Below are 26,732 nucleotides of genomic sequence, written 5' to 3' on the forward strand. Positions count from 1 at the left end.
CCACCCAACTGCTCTCAATAATGAACATTCTCCATTCCCTGTGGAACATTATCATGGCAAGCCCCATGGCCTTACTAATGGAATAAGTACATCACCCTGTTTGTTTTAGATCAGTCAGAAGGGGTTCCGATCCTACTGCTCTCAATAGTAAACATCCTTCATTCCCTAGGAAACAGCTGGCCTAATTCTTAGTCCAATGCCCAGATAGCCACAATTTCCACAAGTCTTTGTAAATTTGGGCCAAGGACTTCACACTGCTCTAGATAGTGAACATTCTCCACGCCCTGTGGAACATTATCGTGGCAAGCACCATGGCCTTACCAATAGAATAAGTACCCTACCTGTTTGTTTTAGATCAGTCAGAAATGGTTCCTATCTGACTGCTCTCAATAGTACACAATTCTCTAGGAAACAGCTGGCCTAATTCATAGTCCAATGTCCAGATAGCCGCAATTTCCATATGTATTATATTTATTTTGCACTTTGTCTTTCATTAACAAACTAATCATCCACCCATTAGACTACATGGTGCTAGACTATGTGGATATGATAATTAAAGAGGTAAATGTACGGGAGGGCAACTAAACCAAATAGGATGTACATGTACTGTCTAAACACCAACTAGGTCAAGACCATTTTGGATGAAACCATACTGACAATAGACAAAGTTTGTTTAGACCAAACAGCAAATTTACTCTGGGTCGGGTCATCATGTCTGAAGAGCGATTCATTAACATTTTACATCCCAATTTCTGACCACTTTCCTTGATTTTGATGAGCTGAGAAGCGCTTTTAAAATGTGAGACAAGTTCTTTCTTGAAACGCTCCCTTGGTAGTGTTATCATGTCCACAGTTTGGTCGGGGCAAGGCCCTCGGCTGCCACTATGCTGGGCTGCAGGTTTTCCTCAGACAGGAAGTTCAGAGGCGTGCACACTAGATGACCTCTGACCTCTGTCAGTCTCTCTTCAGCTGCTTCATGATCGACATGGGCAAGAGGAGGCTCCTTCTTGAACTGCTGCAAGCCCAGGAAAGTTGACGCTCTGTCGGTCGGGAGGCACTTGAACACCTGAGAGTGTAACAAAAAGAGATACATGTAATACTCGTGACTGACTGTAACTGTACATCACTTGGGTAAATTGCCAATTCTGCCAATTCGTCTACTTCCAACTTGTCCACTTGTTCACGTGGTCTACCTTCATTTAGTATAATGCCCTTTGTCCATCAACATCTCATCTAACAACCATTTGGTCCCATCATCACTTTCTCTAATCACTAGTTCGTCTATGATCATTTTGTCTCATAACCATTTGTTCTAATATCAATTTTATTTTCATTCATGTTGCCCAAGTACCAAATCCACTCTGAAGAGTGCCCAACACCCAGTGAAAGAAAGAATAAGAGAGAAAAGTACATAGACAATGATAAATGAAGGAACAATTAAGAGTCGGAAGCATTGAATAGACCTTACAATTGATTGTATTTTGTACATTACAAGAACAATAACAATACCTGGAACAATAACTGGGTACAACTGATTAATATCCGATGCGGGGGACTATAATATTGATTTAATATCAGAATTGAAAATAAGTTAGAAAATTGGGGAATTTCAGGAATCAAAAAATTGGTTGCAGACTAAATGAACATAAACCAATAAACTCACCTCATCATATATGTTGGTGTTGGAATAGGCAATCCTCTTCCACGTCCTGTTGTAGAACTCATCAGAGATGGGGTCCGATACATCAATATCCTCACAGCCTTTCAAGACGCCCAGGTGCTCTCTGTTCAGATTTAGATAGAAGACTTGAAATTCAACACTGAATAAACAGCCTCCAAGGTATTTATGTAGCTTTTTTAGTCTATGTACACCAACAAGAGCACTTAGGTTAACTGGTGACCTTTACGTATTCATTAACTTGTACATTAGCTGGGGGCTGTTTCATAAAGCTGTTCGTACGTTAAGAGCGACTTTAAGAACGACTGGTTATCCTTTCTCATGTGCTATACCATCGCCTATGAATATACTATTTACCACTAGAAAGGATCACCAGACATTCTTAAAGTCGTTCTTAACTTAAGAACAGCTTTATGAAACACCCACCTGGTGATATAACTTTTTCTGTGTGAGCTTCAAAGTACTGGAATGATTCGCCACTTATAATTCTAGACAATCTCCATCACTAGCAATTTTCAGAAAGGCATTAAAACGCATCTCATTCACAGTTTGCAGTTTTGAACTCATCAAACTCATGTATGGAAAAGAAAATAGAGGCCTTCGAAATGTGGTCCTATCGCAGAATGTGCCGGATACCACGGAAGGAAGAGAAATCAGACAAAGATGTCCTGAAACTATTGGAGCTCACATGGAGAGAACTATTGATATCAATAATAGAACATAAACTCTCATATTATAGCCATACTAGAAGACATGAATCTGTTTTAAGGAAAATCATGGAGGGAAAAATTGAAGGCAAAAGAGGAAGGAGACGTAAAAGGAAAAGATGGCTTGGAAATATGAAGAGATGACAGGCAGAAAGATATACAAATGCTGCAAGATAGCACTGGGCAGAGACAGATGGAAAACCATGACATCCAACCTCTTTAAAGAGAAGGAACAGCGGTAAGGTAAGGTAGTTTTGAAATAATATAATTCCATTTAATCAAATTAATTAGAATTATTATTCTATGAACCATCCTACCTGAAGAGATGCTGCCTGAAGTCAAGGGCAAACTTCCCTGCCAAGTACCTCTCACCATCCATCACGCTCTCGACCATTTGTGTATCCTCAATCAACACAGCAAGCTCGCTGTCGCGGATCCCAAGCATGCTGCGATCGTTGATGTTGGCCGAGCCGATGATGACAGTGTTGTCGTCGACGATCATCAGCTTGCAGTGGATGTAGACGAGCTCAGTGACGAGCTGGTCGTTGAGACTGTCATGGGTGCGGAGACCGTAGAAACTGATGTAGTCTTCGGGTGAAGTGACTAGGAATTGGGTATCAGGAAGTTGGATGAATTATACAAGACACTGGCTTTATTCTCTTTCTTTAACTCCTAGGTAATTAATATTTGCTACATTATTAATGCGACATTTGATCAAGTGACAATTGATTTAGTGTAATCATAGTTGGTTCAGAATGATGTTATAAATACTATTAATATCAGAGTAAGTTTTGAAGTTGTATATAACATTTATGTATGGGCTAATTCATACAGGAGCAAGTCATAGAACTATATCATTCTCTGTATTATTCTTTCAAAGTCAGACAGATTACTGGAAGGCTCTAAAAGCCTCTCAATAAACAGGCAGGCAATTTTAGTCAAATCCCAATCCAATTCAAATTCCAGATTCAAGAACAATGTACAGACTGCAGCTCACCTGAAACTCAGACAGGATGTTCAGAAATACCTGATTAACGTTATGTCCAAGTTTCATGAACTAGGTCCATATACTTTCTAAGTTATGATGTCATTTTAAAAGCTTAACCTCCGGTTAGTTTTCAATATTGACACCGCCGCCGTTGGAAAAGCTGCGCCTATAGTCTCGAATGCAAAGTGGAATCACATGAGCTGAGGACTAAGGCTTAAAGAAAGCTACTCACTGCCCTCTTGATAGAGTCTCTGTAGTATAGCGTTCTCTCCTTTGAGAATGGACCTGTATTCCCAGTGAAGGATCACTCGTATGGAAGAACCGCTATCGCCCCCAACGTCACCCTCGAAGGATGGCAGAAGCGGCATCAGGATGTACACACGGAACACTTCACCAGCTCTGTAGAACGGAATGGATAACTAATGAATTAGTGGAAGTTGAAATTAATGGTAACTCAAAGAAATAATAATACTGAAACATTTTCATACAGCACAAAATTATCTAGGCAAAATTGCATGTCTCTAAGTGCTTTTGCAAAGTGCAGATGGAATGGAGAGCACTGACTTCCCAATTGTCTACAGAATGCTAAATAGATGTGTTTTCAAACTGTATCTGAACTTTTCATATGTTGTTATATTCCTTAGATTTTCTGGCAGATTATTCCAAGAAACAGTGGCTGCATATGAGAATGAGACTTTTCCCATATAACTAGGTCACTGTATATGGGACTTATACTCTATACTATATCATGTGACCTTAAACTTGCACAGGATATTCAGTGATACTTGATTACTCTTATGTCCAAGTTTCAAAAGTTAGATCAATAAACTTGCAAAGTTATGATGGTAATTCAACAGATACCCCCATTATGGCCAAAGTTCATTGACCTTTGACCTTGGTCATGTGACCTAAAATGCGCACAGGATGTTCAGTGATACTTGATTACTCTTATGTCCAAGATTTATGAACTAGACCAACATACTTTCAAAGTTATGATGGTAATTCAACAAATACCCCCAATTCAGCCAAAGTTCATTGACCCTAAATGACCTTTGACCTTGATCATGTGACCTGAAACTTGCACAGGATGTTCAGTGATACTTGATTACTATTATGTCCAAGTTTCATGAATCAGATAAAAAAACTTTTAAAGTTTTGATTGTAATTCAACAGATACCCCCAAATCGGCCAAAGTTCATTGACCCTAAATGACCTTTGACCTTGGTCATGTGACATGAAACTCATGCAGGATGTTTGGTGATACATGATTGACCTTATGTCCAAGTTTAATGAACTAGGTCCATATATTTTCTAAGTTATGATGACATTTCAAAAACTTAACCTCAGGTTAAGATTTTGATGTTGATTCCCCCAACATGGTCTAAGTTCATTGACCCTAAATGACCTTTGACCTTGGTCATGTGACATGAAACTCTAATACAGCCATTCTCAATTACTTTTTTTGAAGCGCCACATTTCTTGTTTAGAATCTATAATGCTCCACTATCCATTACGCAAACCAGCAATGTATCAGCGGAGTGGGTCCAGGGGCCCCTGGTGGGGGTCGAGGGGGCAGAGCCCCCAGAAGTTTTGGAATATGAAGCCTTTTAAATTGCCCAGAGGGGCTCTAATATCAACAGAAGAATACAAATGCCAACAAACTACACAATATTAATATTAAAAGAAAAATGACCAGTGACTTTTTCACATCATATACCAATGATACTACTAGTTCAGACTGTTCAGCACCAGATATATTGGCTAAATCAAGTGGCGCAATGAGTAAAAAAAAATGAGGGGGCTAGATATGGCAGCTGAAGCAAAGATATTGAACTTTTCAATACAAAATTCTGTATTTTGACATAATATTTAAGAAAATGATACAATGTTCCACTCTTTCCCTTCCCTTTTTTTTCTTGGCCGTGAAACACTTGGGTGGGGCCCCCAATCCCCACCCCCATCTGTACGCCAGTGGCTGAAGTTACGTCCCCCGATTTTGCAAGGGCTGAAAATTAGGCGTTGCACTACACTATTAAACGCCCAAACTGCCCCTCTCCCTATACAACTCACTTGCGGTATCATTCATTCAGTTCGAGTGCATGCAGGCATGCAATCACGGCAGCCAATACATCTGAGCATACATGTATTTCACTTTTACAACATTGGATTTTAATCGGCCCCGGAAACAAAGTTTCTGCTTGTTATGTCCCAAATTCATATTCTTTTATGATCAGGATGTTCTTTGAATATCATATCATTTGATGTTTAACTCTTAACCAAAACGTATACTCTGGAAATACAAAATTTCTCACCGTTGAAATAGAAATCCTAAGAACAGAGTTTTCAAATCGCTTGTGTGGCACATAAACTTTATACATAGAATAAATAAAAAGGAGAACACCATCGATCCTCCATAATAAGGGGTTATCGCGGTGCTAAATTGGACAAAATTTGAAGAAATCAATTAACAATTAAGTATCAAATAAAGAGTTTTTGTTTCTCTCTGTATTAAAATGATCACCAAATCCTTATTTCCAGGTTACTGGTAGAAACATTTTTTTTCTCCCCAATTTTCCCTTATTTTTTATACCGGCTCCCAAGCGCCACTCCTCAAGGCTCGGTGCGCCACAAGTGGCGCGCGCGCCACCATTTGAGAATCCCTGCTCTAATAGGATGTTCAGTAATACTTGATTAACCTTATGGCCAAGTTTCATGAACTAGGCCCATATACTTTCTAAGTTATGATGTCATTTAAAAACTTAACCTCAGGTTAAGATTTGATGTTGACGCCGCCGCCGTCGGAAAAGCGGCGCCTATAGTATCACTCTGCTATGCAGGTGAGACAAAAACCAAACAAACAAAAAAAACCCTAAAAGAATTGAACTCATTTTACGATATTATACATTGGGGGAATTCCATAAAATGATCAACCTTTTTGTAAATCCGACCCCCATTTTTTCTCAAGTCTAACTTCACTTCATAAACTGACCAAGTCATGATATTTTGAGAATATTACACAGTCAAAAGAACAATAAGAAACAGAAAATTTAAGGAAGGTCCCATATACATGTATATAGTGGGACAGACGTACATAATTTATGGGATTGCCCATTAGTTCATCACGATCCTGAAAATAATAAAATTATTGAGACTTCTAAAATTAGGTGTGAAGCATCAATTACAGAAATGAATAACCAAAAATGTTAATTATGAGAACATATGACAAACATGTACATGAAAGCACTAGCAAGGCACGCGTATATGAATAACCACCATTATATCATGCTTGGCACAATATAAGCCACAAAGGCAGGTAAATACTCAGGGATTTAGAAAAGGGAGGAAAGAAGAAAAATATTCATGAAGGATAATGTTTAGAGACAAATTTAAGAAGAGGAAGGGTGAAGTAAAGATAAAGCATGCAGTGAAAATGCTACATTAAAAAAGGGATGGAAATAAAAAGAAAAGACGGAGGAGTAGTGAAGAGGTTGACAAAGAAGATGAAAAAAGAGAGGAAGAGGAAAATGAAGAACAAGAAGAAAGGGGAATGGATAGAACAGTAATAATAAGAAGAAAAGAAGAAGATGGAGAAGAAAAGAAGAGGAAGAGGAGGTAAAGAAAAGTAAGAAAATAAAACTTAAACCTATAAGGATGGGGTACATGTAGCATGCATACCTATGAGCCCTAACAATCCTCTCAAAGATTGCATCCGCGATTCCATTCGATACATCGGGATCATTCGCTATGGAGACGAAGAACTGATTCTGTACATGCACAAAATGAAAATCCAGGCAAATAAACATGAAATGCAGACATGCCATCTTATCAAAGTACTTCGTTTATTGAAACTTGAATGAATGATCTGTGTAAATGTATTATGTTCTAGTATTCATGTTTAATTACATGTATGTCCAGATGAATAGATTAGATAAACATTACCAAAAAATATGAAGGTTTACAAAATAAAACATATTAAATAAGTTTATGCAGATTTTAATTGGTGACAGGGCAATATGCCATCACATGATCAGCTGCGAGGATCAGATATTCTACGTTTTGACATCACCTCAGTATATACAACTGCATTGTATTGACATCACTCAATGCTTAGGCTGCGTACTCCGGTTGTTTGCTTAATTTACACGCATAGATTACATGAAAAGTGCACTTGCTGTGTTTTTCTATTATGAATCAAAAGGACCACAGCAGAAACAAGCATTTCATAAAGTCAAATCATAAATGCAGACTCTGATGATGAATCCATAAAGACTACATGCATATAAGATATTGCCTGGTCTATCTGTTTTGCCATTACAACTCTCCTCCGGCTATATTTTTTCCTTAAGATAATATTTTCTCTAATCATCATCATCATCACCACTATCACTATCATTATTACCATCATCATCATCACCATCATCATCACCATTACTACCACCACCACTACCACCAAGAATCCCCAATAAACATTACATTCTCTAACCAACCTCTATATAGATGAAATGTTTGCTCTTGTTGATGGCGCTGATGTAGGCTTGATGAATAGAATCCTCAACATGCTGCATTCCCACTGACCATTGACATGCTGATCGTAAGATCTACCAAAACAAAAAGGGGAAGGAGAAATTACAGACATGCAGAGCTGCCAACCTGAACACGTACATTTCAGTATTTTAAATGCTGAAAATCAGTATTTTGGTGAGGAAATCAGTATTTTCAAAGAAATACCATAGCACAACACATAAGACTGAACTTCAGAAATCAGTATTTTTGCATGAAACCATCAGTATTCTTCTCATTTTTCAGTACTAAATACTGAAAATTAGTACTGGTTTGCAGCTCTGGACATGCATAAGCATTTTTGCTGGAAAACACTTTCATTTTAACAATAATGTTTTTCACAGAACAAAACATTACCCTCCACCTATCACCAACAACAGGTATTGAGGAAAGTTTTTCTGTAATTAACCAAAATAGTCATCTGGTATTCAAGAAGTCAAAATTTTGGAAATTAGCCTAGTCCATCGGTCATCCAGGTTTTAAATCAATTTTAGTCCCCAACTACAGCGGTAGACAATTTCACCTTGCACACACATAGAGAACTCTTACCGCTTCCCTCCGTTTCATTTTATTTAGTGCATCCTCCTCCCCCAACCCAACCCTCTTAAGGCCACCGCACACCTTACGACCCGACTGGTTGGCGACTGGCTTGCGACTGAGTGAGGGAAGATGAATCGCAAGGCAGTCATAAGCCTCGACACCGCACACCTTGCGATCCGATCTGCGACTCACGCATGCGCTTTTTGCTTTTTGGCATAGCATCTGAGAAATTGCGCTTACTACTGCGTATGCGCGTTGTTTATCATAATATGCGTTATGCAACTCTGCTGTCTGATTGGCTGGAGGTTAGATTGAGCTTGCGATCCAGTCATAAGGATTCGACATGTCAAATCCTTTCGATTTTCCTTGCGACTTGTCTCTGACCGGTCTGCGACTCTGAAGCTGACAAGCGCTGTGACGTCACATCTCCCCTCACCCAGTCGCAAGCCAGTCGGCGACCGGTCGGGTCGTAAGGTGTGCGGTGGCCTTTACTCTCCTCATCACTTGCTTCTTCCATGTCTTCTTCAGTCACCCCCTTCCCTTCTGAAAGATTAACCGTTTCTCTCAATTCCGTCAAAATTTTAAGTTGATTTAAGTAAACTTAAATTGGGATACAAGGGTTCCTTTTACACCATTTCCTGGACTGCTGGAAGTTTAACCCAACTCCTGAGTAATCAAGACCTCAGGGAACCCCTGTAACTCTATGGCCAGTATTCTAAAGATTGGTTTAACCTAGACCAAGGTCTAACTCTGCTAAAGTTATGGGCAGCCAAAGGTGCCAGATTTCATTTACATTGCCTTATGTTTACTGTTCACTTTCCTAATTCCATAATGGCGTATATCATCCCCATATATTTAAGAATAATTTGAGTGTCAAATTAGCTAATAAACTGTACCTCTACTTTTACACATACTTGGTACAATTGGCTATCCATAATTAAAGTCTAGACCAGGGTTTAAATTGAACTCGACTTCAGAATACTGGCCTCAGGGTTAAACTAGTAAAAGAATAACCACAGAAATATTAAATATTTTGACTTCACCTGACACCTGCAGTAAGTAGCATCTGGATTGGATGGAAGAAAAGATTTGGTAAGAGTTGTGGATGATTTAGGGATGAGTAGCGGAACTTTAGGCATCTCTTTCTTCTTCTGCTCCTGTTCAGATCAAGGGGTGGGACAAATGAAGATTAGACATTTAGCTCTGACTGGTAATTTTTATTATTATTATTAATTCAGCATTTCAGACAAAGACCATAGAATGATGACATTACAAAGTATGACAGAATTTTAAAAAAGGACTCCCTGTTGCAGTCCTGGAGTTGCCTAGAAGAAAAAAAGAAATATAAAATTCCTGTAACCCGCAAGTCATTCCTTCCAACTCCAGGTAAGGCAGTGAGGGATGTCTCTTACAAGCATATACATATTATACACAAACACATAATTCAATAGAAAAAACAAATAAATAAATAGCAAGTTCTATGTTCATAGCCAATGATCTGCAAAATAAATATCCATCCATATGTCACTGATGTATATGTCAATAATATAGCAGATGAAAATAAATAGCAGAAAATTGAACCAGTATTATATGAAATTTGAGTTTGAGGGAAAAGAGATTTAATTACAATATCTTATATTTGAGCTTGTATATCGTGAACATTGATGAATAATTTTTTTCTGTTTTTTTGCAATAACCTTTGTGTTATAGAGCCAACATTTGCTGAATTGATGTATTTTTTATTTATATTTAGTTTATTAACAATAAAGTTACATTGAGAACATTCCAGTTATTACTCGCTTTATCAGTGAGAGATCAGTAATAGCAAGTGTGTCAAACATTCAAGATTAAGCTAAAAACTTACCTCTCTATAACTCCTTTTATCCATGATTTCTGTGTTTGTTCCCCTCCCCCCTCTTCACTTGTGCGCCTTGAGCATCTCCAATGAGATGGATATGGCGCCTAATAAATTGCATTTATTATTATCATCCTCTACTAATGTAATCATCACATTAGTTGCTTCTGATCTTTAAAGGACAAGTCCACCCCAACAAAAACTGGATTTGAATAAAAAGAGAAAAATTCAACAAACATAACACTCAAAATTTCATCAAAATCGAATGTAAAATAAGAAAGTTATGGCATTTTTAAGTTTCGCTTCATTTCACAAAACAGTTATATGCACATCTCGGTCGGTATGCAAATGAGGAACTGATGACATCACTCACTCACTATTTCTTTTGTATTTTTTTTTTATATGAAATATGAAATATTTTGAGTTTCCCGTCATTGTCATGTGAAATGAAGTTTCATTCCTCCCTGAACATGTGGAATTCCATTATTTTAACATTTTGTGCTTCAGGCAAGGAGGTCCTAATCATCAAAATTCGCAAAATTTGAAATATTGTATAATTCAAATAAAAAACAACAGAAATAGTGAGTGACATCATCGACTCTCTCATTTGGATGTAACTGGCTCGTTCATATAACTATTTTGTTCAAAATAAGCAAAACTTTGAAATGTCGTAACTTTCTTATTTTCCATCCGATTTTAATGAAATTTTCAGCATTGTGCTTGTCTGATTTTTCTCTATCGATTCAAATCAACATTTTTCTGACTTGACCTTTAAAGATGTGTCATTTTGTCAGCTTACCTTTGTGAAATTCCATCTCTGAATGAAGTGTCTCGCCACATCCAGGGCTGCCTTCCCATAAACCACTGCAGCAATGTCATGCCACGGCAATCTTGGTACCGATAAGCGATCCACGTTTTCTGGTAATTTGATACAGAAAGATGCATTACCGAGTTAGATTTAAGAACAAAGATATCATCAAGGAGTCCTTCAGGGCTCTGTGATATGTCCAATATTAAGATGACAGATAAACGATCAATGTTATTGAGTTACTCAATACAGAAAGAAGTATTTTTGAGAAAGATGTAAAAAGATATGATTTTCTTGGGGCCCCTCAAGACTCGAAGCTAAGCTAATTTTTTTTCAATTGATGATAAAGAGTAATCAATCAAATCAATCCGATGATAAAACCAGCAGATCAAGGTAATACAAAGCAAAACCCTAAGTTAAGGCCTAAATTTGATCTGGTCAGTGGTTCTGACACTACTGCAAGAAAAAAAATCATTTTGATGAAAAAAACAATCTTTGACCTGGCAACCCCAAATCAATTCACTTCACCACTTTTTTCTCTCCCATATACACGTAACAATGTGGAAGTTGACCTAATTCCAACTTTTCATGATGACAAAATCAAGACACTGGAATCCATAACACCTGAAAATATTTTTTTTGTGTGTTTTGGTGGAATGCAGCAAAGCGGAAAACGCCCAAAATATGTATGAAAATGTTACACCCATGATGCCGCTACCACCTTCAGCTAAATACTGTTTATAGTGGGAGAGCCGTGGTGTAGTGGTTCTGACTCTCGCCTTGTAAACAGAGGGTCGTGTGTTCGACTCCCACCGCGGTCTAGCATCCTTTGGCAAGGCGTTAATCCACACTTTGCCACTCTCCTCGACCCAGGTGCTAAATGGGTACCCGGTAGGATGCCAAAGATATTGTATGTTTGATTTTGCCAGGGCCATAATGCGGCTGCGATGAATGCAAGGAATGCTCCCCAGGGAGTGGAAATTGTGCACTTTTCATGTGGGATTGAAAGGAATCCAATGACCGGGGTAATAATATGCTGTTATGCGCTTTGAGCCATTTTGGGAAAAGCGCTTTATAAAAATTGGCTAATATTATACTCCCATTTGAATCCACCTCACAATGTACTCACCTTCAAAGGGAAGTTCTGGTTGAATCACATCCTTGATGATGGGATTGTAATAGTCTTTACCAAGCCAAAGCTGCCTAGCGCCCTCTTCAATCCCAAGTTGGCGCATTCTCCTCTCTACTCCTGTCATGTGTCCACTATTGCCTGTAAAAACATTGTAAAAATATATAAGTAAATTATGAATCAGCACGACCATTTCAGGTAGCATCCAAAATGGATTAAGTTCATAGAGGATTTGTTTTTGTACTTGTATCAATAAGCAAACCAAGTTGCATACAATGAATACTTATCCTAAATCGATAAAACCAATTTCTACATCAATTTCTGAATTGCATAAATGTATAGCTGACCAAAATCTATAATTATGATCAAGCTTACAGAATAAAATATGACCTTCAGGGTCCCGAAACATAAAGGTTAGCGATTAATCGTACGCTTGATTTTCACGGTTGATTGTACATTGTACTCTATGTAATCAATCGTAGAAAAATGTTCTACGATCATTGCTAACCTTTGTGTTACAGGCCCCAGGTCTGCATACTTTATTATAGGAGTCACTGTAGGTACTACACAAAGGCATGGAAGCATGGAATGGGGGATTATAACAATTATTTCTAAAAAATAATAATTGTCTGAGTAACACAAACCTAAGCTGCCATTTTGTTTTCTTGAACGATTGGCCGACATTCTTCCATCAGGCACGTCCTCCTGGTGTAAAGAAACAAAATTTTAAATTAGAAATACAAGGCCTCACAACTGTAGCACAGTGGCTGTAGTTACAATGATTTAAGGAGAAAAACTGTCGATATCAAGGTCATCCTAGATCCTTATCTGGTTCATTTCCATCGACAAACTCTATAAAATGATGACAGAACTGCTTGAGATCACCACCACTGATAAGTAAATGTGGGATGGTGTCTTATTTTAGCATGAAAAAAGGACCCGAAACCTAGCTGTAATGCCAGCAAGGCTTTGTTGTCCAATATTCTCAATAGTTAAACATTACTTACCAGAATCACTTGCTAATATTCTTTACTTATTAATAAAGACATTTCCATAGCCATTTTAATGTACTATGCACAACCTCATTTTGAAAGTGTTATGTCTAGCATTCATCCGTTATTAAAGTAAACCTGATAGCAAAGCAAAATATCTTTTATGATTTTTGATTAAGTCAGTCTTGAACTGAATACGAACCTCAGTTAGTTTAGAATACTTACTGCTCCATGCGAATCCTCTTCCTTAGCGGCACCCGTATCAACAAGCCTGTGTCTGAAGTCGTCCCATCGGCCGTAGCAGATGTCAATGCCCCCCAGAAAGGCAATCCGCTGGTCAACGACTACGGCCTTCTCGTGGTGGGCCCAGAGTACGACCCCAGCGCCGCCTGGAATGTGGTCTGGATGCCTCATCACCTGCGAAAGGGAGTTTTTCATGGAACATCAAGTTTGCTCTCGGTCAATCAGAACCAAGGATTTCAGTAGCTTATAACGGTTGTTAGTATACATTCCCTATTTGTTTGCTTCATAAAATGCTCCCAATGTGGTCAGGACGTCTCATCATCTGGGAAGAATCGTCTTTTTCGATTACTTCTGGTTGATTTATTTATTATTTACTAGAACATATTTATTCCCGTGCAAAAGATCAGCATAAAACTGTTTTTTATCATTGACCTGATGAAAACATAAAGAACAACATAAATCATCATATCATACATGAAAATAAGGTCAAAATCTCAGCAATAGATAACAATGCTTGGTAACATAAATAAACAAATATTTTTATAATGATAATATGAATCAAACTGAAGTATTTAAGTTATCAAAAGGGAACAACATTTACTAATTATAAAATTACTAATTGTATAATTTATTGACTAACACTGAAATGATAGTGATGAATTAATTATAGCATTATAGGAAATATATAGAAAATCAAGTGAAACAATGACAATCAGTTGTTAATGTATGTATAGTCCTTTTAAGGACTACACTCACTCCAAAAAGAATACCCTACTTCCTAACCTCCACTGTCCATTTCCATTTGACTTCTCTCTCTATCCACTTTTTATCTCAATCCTTCCTGACTTAACACATGGTATACCATAAACCACTTCCACAAAATATGTGAATGTGTACTTACTTTGATATTGGGATGAAGACCCAGGAGAGTTTGCTTAGTGTGAAGGCTACCTAGGTTGAGTGCCACTTCTACTTCCTTGTACAGCAACACAAACACTTTCACACCTTCCGCCTAAAGACAAACAAAAGATATATACTGAAAGTGTACACGGCACATGTTATTCGTCTGAAAAATAAAATGAAGATCACTGCACATGTGCAATTCCATAAATAATGTACTGTAATTGTGACACATTATACATGCAGGAATTTCCTGAAATGATTCATCTGCAACTTTTGCTTCATAAGAAAAGCTGTAATGCTCTCAAAAGTATCATGAGTTCAGATGTTTATGAAGTGAAGCAAAAATGAAGAAAAATAGCCAATTTTTATAAAGCGCTTTTCCCAGAGTGGCCCAAAGCGTGTTACAGCATATTATTACCCCGGTCATTGGATTCATTTCAATCAATCAAATAGAGAAAGATGGCTGACTGATGTACAATAATGACATGCATGCATTCCATCTTTTTATTCATTTTATTTCTCATGTGGCCCAACATCACACATATACTGCTTTTATTGGCATTTAAGTTTGATATGAAATACTGCAATTGTATTATGGCATATTTTTAATCTTTGCTTTGCTTGTTTGCTTGTACATCTTGATTTTGTATCTAATAAATGGAAAATGAATTCAATCCATCAATTATGATACTAACCGCCTTTCTCTTCAGAATGCAATCCAGTCTCCACCTATTGTCATCTTGGGGTGGTCTCTTCAAGAAGATCTGAGGATGCAGACTGTAATAGGGAGAGATTTAAAGGAAAATGAAACCTTTGGAACAAGATGGCTTGTGTGACAACAGAAAATTCAAAGAAACAGATCAACAAATGTTTGAGAAAAATTGAATGAATAATAAGTAACTTAAGAGCATTTAAAAAGATGTATTATTAATATCAAATACACGTAGCCTGCTTAAATAGAGATTATCTTCATGTAATGTAATATAGAACTGTAAGTGATCAAAAATAAGTGCTTAAATTGCGAAATCTTCAATACATTTACATCTATACAGACGAAATTCATACACACAAAAGCAGAAAAACTAGACAAAAAAATGTAACTTAAGAGCATTTAAAAAAGATATTTTATTAATATCAAATAAACGTAGCCTGCTTTAATAGAGATTATCTACATGTAATGTAATATACATGTAGAACTGTAAGTGATCAAAAATAAAAGTGCTTAAATTGCAAAATCTTCAATACATTTACATCTATACAGAGGAAATTCATACACACAAAAGCAGAAAAACAAGACAAAAAATTATGTATTTTTGCGGCTTTTTTGCCCATACACGCTTCAGGTATCATCACAGTAGTGAATGCCATTTTGACAGGTATTATGAAAGCAAGGAGATGCTAGTAGCATGCACAAATCAAAATTTTGTTAATGTTTTTAGGTAAACCCACAGCAAATTACACTATACATGCAGGGTGCTTAACACTTATGGGTGCTTGCACCTCTAAAGCACTAAGTGATGTTACTGATTTACTATAGCACCCCAGGTTGGAGCTCAATGCATGGGATCACATGACTGCATAGTTACCGCATGAACATCAAAACAAACACAAACACCCATCACACATTGTAGTACTGGACAGAGGGTCACTTTTATAATCTAAACACTCTAGAAATTATTTTCTTTTGTGCCGTCATTCAGTTGAAGTAGAAATACTACAAATAGGGTCTACAAAATCTTTTGATACTTGTAATAGTCACCCATGCATAGAACACCTTCAAAGTTTAATTTTTTTCAGATGTGCATGCATGAGAGAGAATATAAATACAATTTGCACACATTTAAGAACAATGCAGGCCAGCAGATACAGTATACATGTAAGGGGAAGGAATGATGATGTAAATATCACTTAAAAATCTTTAAGTTTTGGCACTATTTTGGCTTAATTACTTCATGATACATGATACATGCTGCATCTGCATACATGTATGTGTATGCAGATGATTTGAATTAAAACTTTAATTTTCTTTCAATTGTATAATTGTACATATTGAATGCTTGTATACTTAACAAATTATAAAGGAAATAGAGAAAAATAATATTGTAATTGTAATTAAAGTAGCATTCTACATGGCTAAATAGTTTAAAAGCAACCATTACCATATAGCATAGAAAGTTTATTTACAAACTTGGGCATCTGGGGGGCGTTTCATGAAAGGACTTGTCAGACATTTTATCCGACAAGTACCAGTTTATCCGACAGTTACCATAGGAACAGTGCCTCTCAGCCAATCAGAATCAAGGAAAGATGTCACATCTGACAACTTGTCGGATGAAAATATTGATGAAACGCTCCCCTGCTTCACAACAAAGTAAATGACGCAATTTCACAGCAATCCACAAAATAGGGTATATGAGATACTCACCATCAACTTTTTATTCATTGTTTATTCATGTTAAAGAAAATTAGATGTTATTGTTTCAAATAAATTGTATGAACAAAAAATGTACATGCAATACTCTATGGAGTGGATTCAAATACTTGATAAATTGTGAGAAATTTGTCATCATGCATGTAGTCAACAGCACCATTATAATCATCGTCTCCATCGTCATGAATGCCATCATCACTGTCATTATCATCATCATCATCATCATTGTCATCATCTTGACCATTGTTTTACCCATCATTATCAGCATCATCATCATCATCAAAATTATCACCATCATTATCAACATTATCATTGTCATCATTATCCCCATCATCATCACCATTGTTTTCTAATCTGCTATGCAAACCCTTAAGGGTCTGAAATGCAGCCTACTCATGCCTTGTGTAGTGAAGGCCCTGATTTGAAACAGCAAGTTTTGTATGTGCTAGTCTTTGCATGGAGACACACTTGTTGATCAAAGATTCAATCAGGGTCTGTGCCTGCAGACTAATTGCTTTCCCCATCATTATCAGCACCATTATCATCATCAAAATTATCACCACCACTATCATGAACATGATCATCATCATCCTCATTATTGTCATCATCATCATAATCATCATCATCATTATCATCATTATCATCATCATCATCATCGTCATCATCATCACTATTATCATCATAATCATCATTATCATCATCATCATCGTATTCATTTACTGGAATGGACTTGCCTGTTAACGAATATGACTGCATCTAAGAAGTACATATAGCAATGCATTGATCCATTAAAGAAAGGTGGTGAGAACATTACTTACCACCAATCTAAGATGAAGATCTGTTGCTTAGCAACCTCAAGCGCATCGGCAATACACTCATAGTAGTCAGACCCATCAGCAAACCTAGTGACACAATGATTTAAATGTAAATTTTATTTGCAGTAATCATCTCATAATGGACTCAAATAGAATCTGACAAAATAAAATCCAATATTACAAACATTCAATTAACATTGATTTGGATTTTAGTTGTCCCCCCCCCCTTCAGTAATTTTTAAAACTTACATTTTTTACTGACACTTTTGACAAAATTCCTCAAAAGTAAGCACAAAATCCTAACTTTCAGTTGATTTAATGCAGAAGCACCACAACAACTTAGTCACTTTGCTCCCTCACTTTTTAGTGAGTTTCTTCAAAAAGTTTTAAAGTTATATGTATGGCCATGGTACAAAAAATTAAAGAAAAGATGAAGAAGTTTGAAAAGAATAAGTTAGAGCAGAAGCACGGTCCGAAGTAGAGAAAGAAGGAGAGAAGTAGAAGATACAGTTAAAGATAAATAAGCTAAGAATGACACAGACTGACTTAACCATTAACTTTTCAAATAATGGTAATTCCACACATTCAGGGAGGAATACAATTTTGTTTCACATGACAATGAGGAGAAAATTTGAATTTTTCATATTTTATATAATAAAATGAAAAAGAAATAGTGAGTGGGTGACGTCATCAGTCTGCTCATTTGCGTACCAACCAGCGTGCATATAGCTGTTTTGAGAAATTACGCGAAACTTTAAATGTCATAACTTTCTTATTTTATGTCCGATTTGATGAGATTTTCAGGGCAATGCTTGTTAGAATTTTCTCCTTTCATTAAAATCAACTTTTTGTTTGGGGTGGTCTTGTCCTTGAATAATTTCTTACCCTTGAACCAGTGTGTCATCTCTAGGAGGGGCAAATGAGCCGTGAGGATTAACAGACGTGTACTCACAGGACCGAGCAGTCCTCTCGATGTCAGCCTTCCAATCAAGAGCCATTGATTTGTGGTTGCAACGCAGGAGCAAATTCCTGATCAGAAATGAACAAGTAACACGTAATAGAAAAATAATTAGATTTGCCTATATAGCAGGTATCAGTCAATTTTAATATCAATGGAGCATTTCACCAACATTTGTAACTGGATAACTTATCATATCTGACAACTTTCCTTGAGTGTGACTGGCTTAGAAACACTGTTACTATTAAGTGATCAGGGTTCCCACAGAAATTCAAAAACAGAATTCCATGACTTTTCCCTGACTTTCCAGGTGGGTGTTTCATAAAGCTGTTCGTAAGTTAAGAGCGACTTTAAGAACGACTGGTGATCCTTTCTTGTGGTAAATGGTATATACATTGGCGATGTTTAAGCGCGTAAAAAAGGTTCACCAGTCGTTCTTAAAGTCGCTCTTATCTTACGAACAGCTTTATGAAACGGCCCCCTGGATCACAAATTTTTCAAGGATTTTCCAGAATTTTCCATGACTGTGGGAACCCTGGCTGATGAATAAAACAGAATTTTGGCCTAGAACATCTGGCAAATTGTTTCATGAAGTAATCTCCAAGTCACAAGGCCCTCTGAGCAACATAATTACCCTGGCCCGTATTCTGAAGTCGGGTTTAAGTTAAACTCAGGTTTAAAGTTGTGGTTTAAGTATGGGAAGCCAAACGTATCAAATTTGTTATTAAGTTGCATGTTTCTTATGTTTACTGTGCTCTTTCCTGATTCATCGATGGTGAAGCCAATAATTTTTTTATACTTCCTAGACAATTATGAATGATTTAAGGGCCAAATGAGCTGAAGTATGATATCTCTACTGTTAGTGATTTATGTGACAATTGGCTCGCCATACTTAAACCACAACTTTAAACCCGAGTCTAAGTTAAACCCAACTTCAGAATACGGGCCCCTGGCTTTAGCAAAGCAAATACTACGTGATTCTGCGTTTCAAAAATTGAAGTACGTCTTTTCTTCTCCAGTAATTTCCCATGATATTAAGAAGAATCAGACCTGGGGGCAGTTTCATGAAGCTGTTCACAAGTTAACAGCGACTTTAAGAACGACTGGTGATCCTTTCTTACGTGCTACATAATCACCAATAAACATTTAATGGTGAATATCATTTACCACAAGAAAGGATCACCAGTGTTATGAAACGTTTATGAAACATCCACCTGTACCGGAATGTATTAGTGATCTGTAGACCATTTGCAAGGCCATTGTCATATCTCCCACACGTATGTTCACGGCCTCAAATCAGTGGAGCGCGCCATTGAAAGGTCTTCTCGCTTAGCCGTATTGTTAGAGACGTTCGTGAGCATCACTTTTTTCACTCTCTAAAATGTCTGCGACATTAAAATCATAAAAACAACGGAATCGTTAAATTTTAGTGAGGCTATGAATGTTTATCATTTACGTTAACTATCAGTGTACCAACATATACCAAATTTACAAGCACTGTGTGGGTAGACTTCGAATTATCAGTCATTTCGATGCAATCCCAAAATTGATGAAAATATAACAGAAATTTGATATAACATTGCAAAATCCTTATTTTCGAATCCCCTTAAATTTTCATTTTCTTTAAAAGCATCTTAGTACATTTTTTAGAATTTTTCATAAATGATAACGGCGGTGGATTTTGTGCTCCAGTTTTTTTAAGGAAAAGACAGGCAATTGAAATCAGGTATTTTTTTTTCTATTTTCAAAAGAAAATAGTTAGATTCGAACAACTTACTAATAGTTCTCCAAAAGAAGGGTTATATTCTATTTTTTGTGTGTAAATGATACATGACGCTAAATTTTACGAGTATATCAATGCATGTTGGATAACCTTTTCCACGATGAGTTTCCTAATTGAGAGAAAAATCCAGTTCTTTCCTAGCACGCGAGCCGCAGAATGATAAATTTTAGCGTGCTCACACTGGCTGATCGCCGTGTCTGCGGGGACGGATATCTAGTCCCATACTGGTGTAAGGTGATATTTTCTACGTACCTTTTCCCCTTGTAATGATCACTTTGCACTTTAGTGCTTAATTTTGACACTTAATCTGTGAAAATTGATGGCTAAACGATTTCGGAAAATGCTCGGAATAAACCTGACACATGAATGATTTCATTTTCGAGAATTATTATTTCTTTCCTGAATTACCAAAAGGCAAATTTAAGTCAAGATTGCATTATGTAACATACTCACATTGACTGTATACATAGCGCATTATGTGTGCGTGGGGGTGTCTATAATTATCTAAATTGTGATGTAAATATAATCATTTTGTAAGCAAAAATTATTATGGGTGTCATAGCAGGGGCGGATCCAGCTTTTTATAAAGGGGGGATTGGGGTGGTACGCGACGGAGCGAAGCGACCGAGTCCAAGCGAGTGGAGCGAGCGAGGGGGGAGTCCCCCCTCCCACAGTAGAGAAAATTTTTGAAAATCTCTGTGTGAAAATGGCGTTTTCTTGCATCTAAAACTCCACTATTTTAGGTATCGAGGTCAAATGAATACATAGAAATAGAATAAAATAAAATTACAAGTTAAAAAAAAGATTTTTAAAAATGGTCCGCGGATTTTTTTTTTTTTTGGGGGGGGGGAGTTGCAACCCCCCACCCCCCCTGGATCCGATTCTGCATAGTCTGAGTTTTCTTTGTGTAAACAAACAAAATACTGCATGTATGTCATTGTATGCAATGGCAATTTCAATCAGTTTATATTTTTCTTTTGTTTAGTCAGCGTTTAGTCTTCAATGTACATAATTGGTTTGCAAGCGGTGTTTATACCAAAGAGCTCGATTCCGGCACTTCGACTAAAATTGGATATGATACTTTATTAATAACGGTTATCCATTTAAAAACTATTTATTTACTGCAGCCAACGAGTTCCTGACACAATTTACTTCTTTGACTATAAACTACATTATGAATGTCCCCGGAACGGTTTTAAGATAAAAAAGAATTACCCTTTTTTCGCAAATGAATATACTTTACTACAGTTGTAGCTGTAAAATTACTATGTCTTAATCCTTTCCTCTTAATATATTAAGTCGTGCATCATAATTACAAAAGTGTTTTTAATGTCCAGTTTTCAAGCCATAGTACAGATTTTCACGGGCTCATTAGGCTTATTACATTAATAGATAAGATGTCAATTTAATAATCACTATGTCATTTTTTAAAATGGAATATTGACAAGTTCTATTTCGCGCTTTGGAAGAGAAATATGAACATAGTCATCATTTTCATTTGATGACATAATTTTCTAAGGATGTCCCGGTGCTATATGTCAAAGCTCAAAGGAATATATTGAAACATATCAGCTTATTTCAAACTGTGATCCATATCCACCTATAACAATTTTCCCACAAAGTGCTTGAAATACAGAGCCTAAATTGTCCCTTTTACAGATCGGAATATCAAATATTTTAATCCCTTTTTGATAAGATAAATTGTCTGTTCGCGCTTCGCGCTGGCAGTAATTATTTAGTTGGTGGATACACATTGAGGATCACAAACATTGCCAAGAATATTTAGATTTTAGGACAAATACTTGGAAAAAAAGCTCGCTCTTTGCACTCGCACTACTTAAATAAAGATTATTATACATATAAAGCTTAGAAATGACATAAGACTACCCCTTCAACATACAAACAAAAATCAACTTCAAGCGGCCGATCGGGAAAATTTGGCTGCAAAAAAAATCACCTCCCCCCATTGGCAAAGGTTGGATCCGCCCTTGTCTATTGAAAGCTCTTGACGGGCGGGGGGTGGTAAATATTTTTGTTGAATTTTTAACTCAATATATTGCTTTGACCGCCACCCCCTTCACACACGATTTATATATCCCCGTCTACTAACAGCTCTTTATGGAGGGGGGGCACCATTTTTTTTAATTTGCAGCTCGATACTTGTATATTGCTCTCAACCCCCCCCCCCCCCTCCCCCCGATCAGATGATAACGCCACTTGACGTACGTGATTTCAATTGCCATATGCCCTAAGATCCACTGACTATTCATCTAGCTTACACATTAAAAAAAACCGGAGAGTTGTCAAACTCAACAGAAATATACAATAAAATAACAACAAAATGACATACTATAGAAAGAAAGTATAAAAAAATTGAGAACTTGGTAGAATAAAGAGAATAAAATGTTGAATTTTTTTACCCCCACCCCCACACTCGATCTATTACGTATTAGACAATGATATGAAATTAGGCTGATCTGCCTTTATTTGTGCACGATATTCTGAACTAAAGTCATGATATGACCATTGACATATGGGTTATAAATTTTCATAGTTTGATCACACCATATCCATTTTAAATTCCTGGAAATTCCAGCAACAATACATGTTGTCATGGGTACGACACACATTTTCTTTATTGAAAAGTATCACGACACCAACGTTGAAACTGTGCAAAGGCCTTTAATGGCGAACTCCGCTGGGTTGATACATATTCTATGGGTGATGAACATACGTGCCCACAAGCTACTTTGAATATTGATTCATGAGTCATATATTTGTACTGAAATGTACATTTTACAAGCATTCTTTTCTCCGGTAATTTACCATGATACTAACAATAACCAGATGCCTACCTGAATGTATTGGTGATCTTTAGACCATGTGCAAGGCCGGTGTCCTCTCTCCCGCAGGCCACCTGGAAATCTTGATCCATGAGCAACACCGCCCTCAACAGTCCATCTTTGGGTCGGACGTAGGCTACAAAGGAATCCTTCACAACCAGCCACCTGATACAAGATGAACAAAACTATATCTTAATCCCTCTCGGCTTGAGGTCTTTCTTTGGCCTTACTTACACTAACTTCCCTTTGTGTCTGCCTACTCCTTTTCTTTCATCCCCTTCATTAACCTGATTGGTCATCTCTTCTCACTAATGCCCCTTTTGTCTCCTTGTTTCTAGTGTTGCTGTTGAATGTCTGTGGTCTATATTATGGTTGTTCCACTTTATGTGTTTGTCATTTTGCCTCCGAAGAAGATTCTGCTAGGATCGAAAGCTTAGGCCCCTTTTGACTCTCTAAAATTATGTTCACGTAGTCATGGTTCACTCATTCGCTTTTTTTTTTTCAAGTTATGCACTACTCATGACATAGGGAGCATCTCCATGAAACAAACAGATTTTCACTCACAATTTTGCTCTGAGCCAATCAGATGCAAGAATTTCAATAGCTTACAACAAATAGCCATTATACAAATGGTGAATAGAGCGTTTTTCTTTCACCGAATGCGAAATCTCGCACCATTGCACGAATAAGAATATTCGCTATTTGTGTTGTACAACGCCTCGGAATCAAGCGATAATATGGAAAAACAAGAGTTTTTTCCCTCCAGTAATCTATGCAAAGGGAGCAAAAATATTGAAAGCGAAAAGCAAAATCCCACAAGCCAGGCTGAGCCGGGCCCACAAGTGCACATGATCTTGGACAGCATTGCGCATTTAGCCAGCGGGCTGTACGCGCATTGTCACCTTATTCAATGAAATCGCATTGTGACGTCACCTCCTAAAAGCCGTGCAATGGTACATTTTGGATGGTACGTCTTGTGTGCAACGGTACGAATGTGTGACATTCAGTCTCCCATTTGATCGCGTACAACAAGCTAAGTAGGCGTTGTACAATGAGAATGAATGACTATGTTTCATGAAGTGCTCCCCTGTTTCCTGGGCTCAAATTCAGCTTCTTAATTCTTTTGATTCATCAGCTAACAGGGTAGGAAATAATTCTCAATTTTTAGGGGCTATTTTTCTTTTCCACATTTGGGTGACTGCATAATTTCGGGAGCTATTTCTTTCATTTGAAGGGCGGTTTTTTAGGCATAGAAAGTATTTTTGCAGTAAAAGAAAATATCATTCTTCTGCCACAATTAGAATACCGATTTTATCTTATATATTGTTTGGAACAGATCTTGGGGTGACTCTAGAAAGAATGTTTGCCCCAAAGCATGCATTTTGGGGAATTTTAGGGGGATATTTTCCTACGCTGTCAGCTACATTTCAAATCCGATCTTTATAGATTACAAATCATATTTTTGACAAATGTAGATTAATTAAATGTTGATCTCGTAAGAGTGGTGTACCTCCGTAAGGTGAAAAACAGAAAAATGTGCCTTTTACTGTAGTGACTTGAAAGAGAGAGGAAAAAGCAACCAAGTTGTACCTGTCCTTCACCACAGCTTTTCATTATTTAACTCTAAAATCATTACAAACTTTGAATTGGCAACGCAAAGAAAACAATAAAATCACAGTTTAAAAATGCAAAATGGCAACTTTTTGATACATGTATGAAAAATATCTTTTTAAATGATGCCGATTTGTGGAGTGAAAGCTTATTAATGGGAAGAAGAGGAAAGACTTGCCTTTTACTGTAGTGACTTTTTGCACTGCATGAGAGAGATGAGAAACATCCAAGTTGGACCCTTCTTCCACCGGACCTTTTCATCACCCAGCCTTCCCTGGAAAAATGTCAAAAAAATATCATCATTATCCTGATGTTATTAGCATAAAACTGATTACATCACCATCAAAGTCCTATTTTGAAAGAAAATCCTTTTCATAATTGTGTACACAATCATTATGGAAGTGTTCGGCAATTAGGTAATGTGTGTGTATATAATTATTATGAAAGTGTTAGGTAATTAAGTGTACTTACTTCCCTTTCTCTCCAAGCTCATCTACAAAAGAAATGTGACTGACCTCCAAAAACTCTAACTGCATTAAAAACAAAATAAGATATGTTTATATAATGTATCACCAACATTTGAAGAAAGAAAAGACCCCCTGTGGTCAAAAAGGTGGGTATGTTGATTTAAATATATATAAATATATAATTTTGTCAAATCTTTTATAAGGCCACTACAAACAAATGCAATTAATTAGTTAAACATTAAAAATATCACATTCAATTTTCTTGTAAAGAGAATGTTAAACTCTTTTCTCATATGCAGAATGAATTGCGAATGCCATGTGCTATGAAACTTTTCATGGCAGTGTTATACAATATATGCTTTAACGTGCTACTATGAACGGAATACATGTTCTTTAAAAAGAAAACTCCAGCATTTAATTTTACTCAAGCATGAAACAATAAATTCCCATAACATTCAATTTTTTTATGCTTGTCGCTAAAAACATAAAAATAGAAATATGAATGGTTCACCAACATGAAGAAACCTTGTGGCATTTTCACCATTTAAGGATTATTATTCCAGGGGACATGCATGTTATGAACTCTTTCCAGGGCTGCATTCTGAGCTTAATAGCCAACATTTCCTACATTATGTTAGAATCTGCATCGAACTCTCTGGGAATCCATTAGATCTATTGGGCTTTTCTGGGGCAAATTCACATAATTCCATCTAATTTTTCCCCCATTATTTACAATCTTGAAATACCAGTATTCTCACCATTTTCGGATGGTTCCTGTAGAGAGGATTATTAGCCACGCCTTGGAGATACTTTTCAAGTTGATGCTGTATTTAGGAAGTACAATGAAAGATACTTATCATCACTGGATACTGTTTCATATAGCTGTTTCTCAGTTACACATGACTTTAAGCATGACTTACAAGTACAAATAGTCACCTGCTTGGGGTGCTAAATCAGCTTTGTAATCATTTTGAATCCCATTAGCCTAAGCTAGAATCTGGGCTCCGTATCACAAAGGTTTGCACTGAATTGCAAGAATGAAAGAACCTCACTAATTGGTCCCTGGTCAGTATTATAAACAGAGCGAGCGTGCAACGACGATCTCGATAGGAGATAGGCCATTGGTATTTGGCGATTGATTGCAAACCTTTGTGTTACGGAGCCGAGGATTGCTATTCTGAGATCCAGTTTATCTTAAATAAAACAAAATATCAATATAAGGAGGCAGAAAGAAGGGCGCTAGAAAATTCAGACTGAAAATACATTATAGGAGACTGAGCAGAATGAAATGAGAAAGGGGGGGGCAGACAGAGAGGGAGGGGAGGAGCAAGATAAGTAGTTGGTGTGTATGAAAGCATGGAGAGAGAATAATGATAATAATAGTAGAACAGTTTTTGTATAGCGCATTACACCTTACAAAG

At 36.9% G+C, this 26,732-nt stretch overlaps 1 protein-coding gene across 2 annotated transcripts in view; it reads right to left on the reverse strand.

The window, feature by feature from the left end:
- Positions 1 to 694: 694 nt before the first annotated feature.
- The window catches only part of LOC121405830 (phospholipase D1-like), a 39,174-nt gene continuing 13,136 nt past the window's right edge, over positions 695 to 26,732 (reverse strand). For both annotated transcript variants that reach the window (XM_041596795.1, XM_041596794.1), the window contains exons 8-26: positions 26,070 to 26,135; positions 25,316 to 25,374; positions 25,023 to 25,118; positions 23,246 to 23,398; positions 18,535 to 18,678; positions 17,653 to 17,736; positions 15,099 to 15,180; positions 14,402 to 14,512; positions 13,483 to 13,674; positions 12,910 to 12,970; positions 12,266 to 12,406; positions 11,128 to 11,246; positions 9,517 to 9,630; positions 7,861 to 7,971; positions 7,049 to 7,137; positions 3,606 to 3,772; positions 2,703 to 2,988; positions 1,664 to 1,784; positions 695 to 1,066 (exon numbers count right to left, since the gene is read on the reverse strand). In XM_041596795.1, the coding sequence (XP_041452729.1) occupies positions 842 to 1,066; positions 1,664 to 1,784; positions 2,703 to 2,988; positions 3,606 to 3,772; positions 7,049 to 7,137; positions 7,861 to 7,971; positions 9,517 to 9,630; positions 11,128 to 11,246; positions 12,266 to 12,406; positions 12,910 to 12,970; positions 13,483 to 13,674; positions 14,402 to 14,512; positions 15,099 to 15,180; positions 17,653 to 17,736; positions 18,535 to 18,678; positions 23,246 to 23,398; positions 25,023 to 25,118; positions 25,316 to 25,374; positions 26,070 to 26,135 (2,421 nt within the window). In that variant the 3' untranslated portion in view covers positions 695 to 841. The remainder of the gene's footprint in view (positions 1,067 to 1,663; positions 1,785 to 2,702; positions 2,989 to 3,605; positions 3,773 to 7,048; positions 7,138 to 7,860; positions 7,972 to 9,516; positions 9,631 to 11,127; positions 11,247 to 12,265; positions 12,407 to 12,909; positions 12,971 to 13,482; positions 13,675 to 14,401; positions 14,513 to 15,098; positions 15,181 to 17,652; positions 17,737 to 18,534; positions 18,679 to 23,245; positions 23,399 to 25,022; positions 25,119 to 25,315; positions 25,375 to 26,069; positions 26,136 to 26,732) is intronic.

Source organism: Lytechinus variegatus, chromosome 19 (assembly GCF_018143015.1).
Source record: "Lytechinus variegatus isolate NC3 chromosome 19, Lvar_3.0, whole genome shotgun sequence".
Lineage (NCBI taxonomy): Eukaryota > Metazoa > Echinodermata > Echinoidea > Temnopleuroida > Toxopneustidae > Lytechinus > Lytechinus variegatus.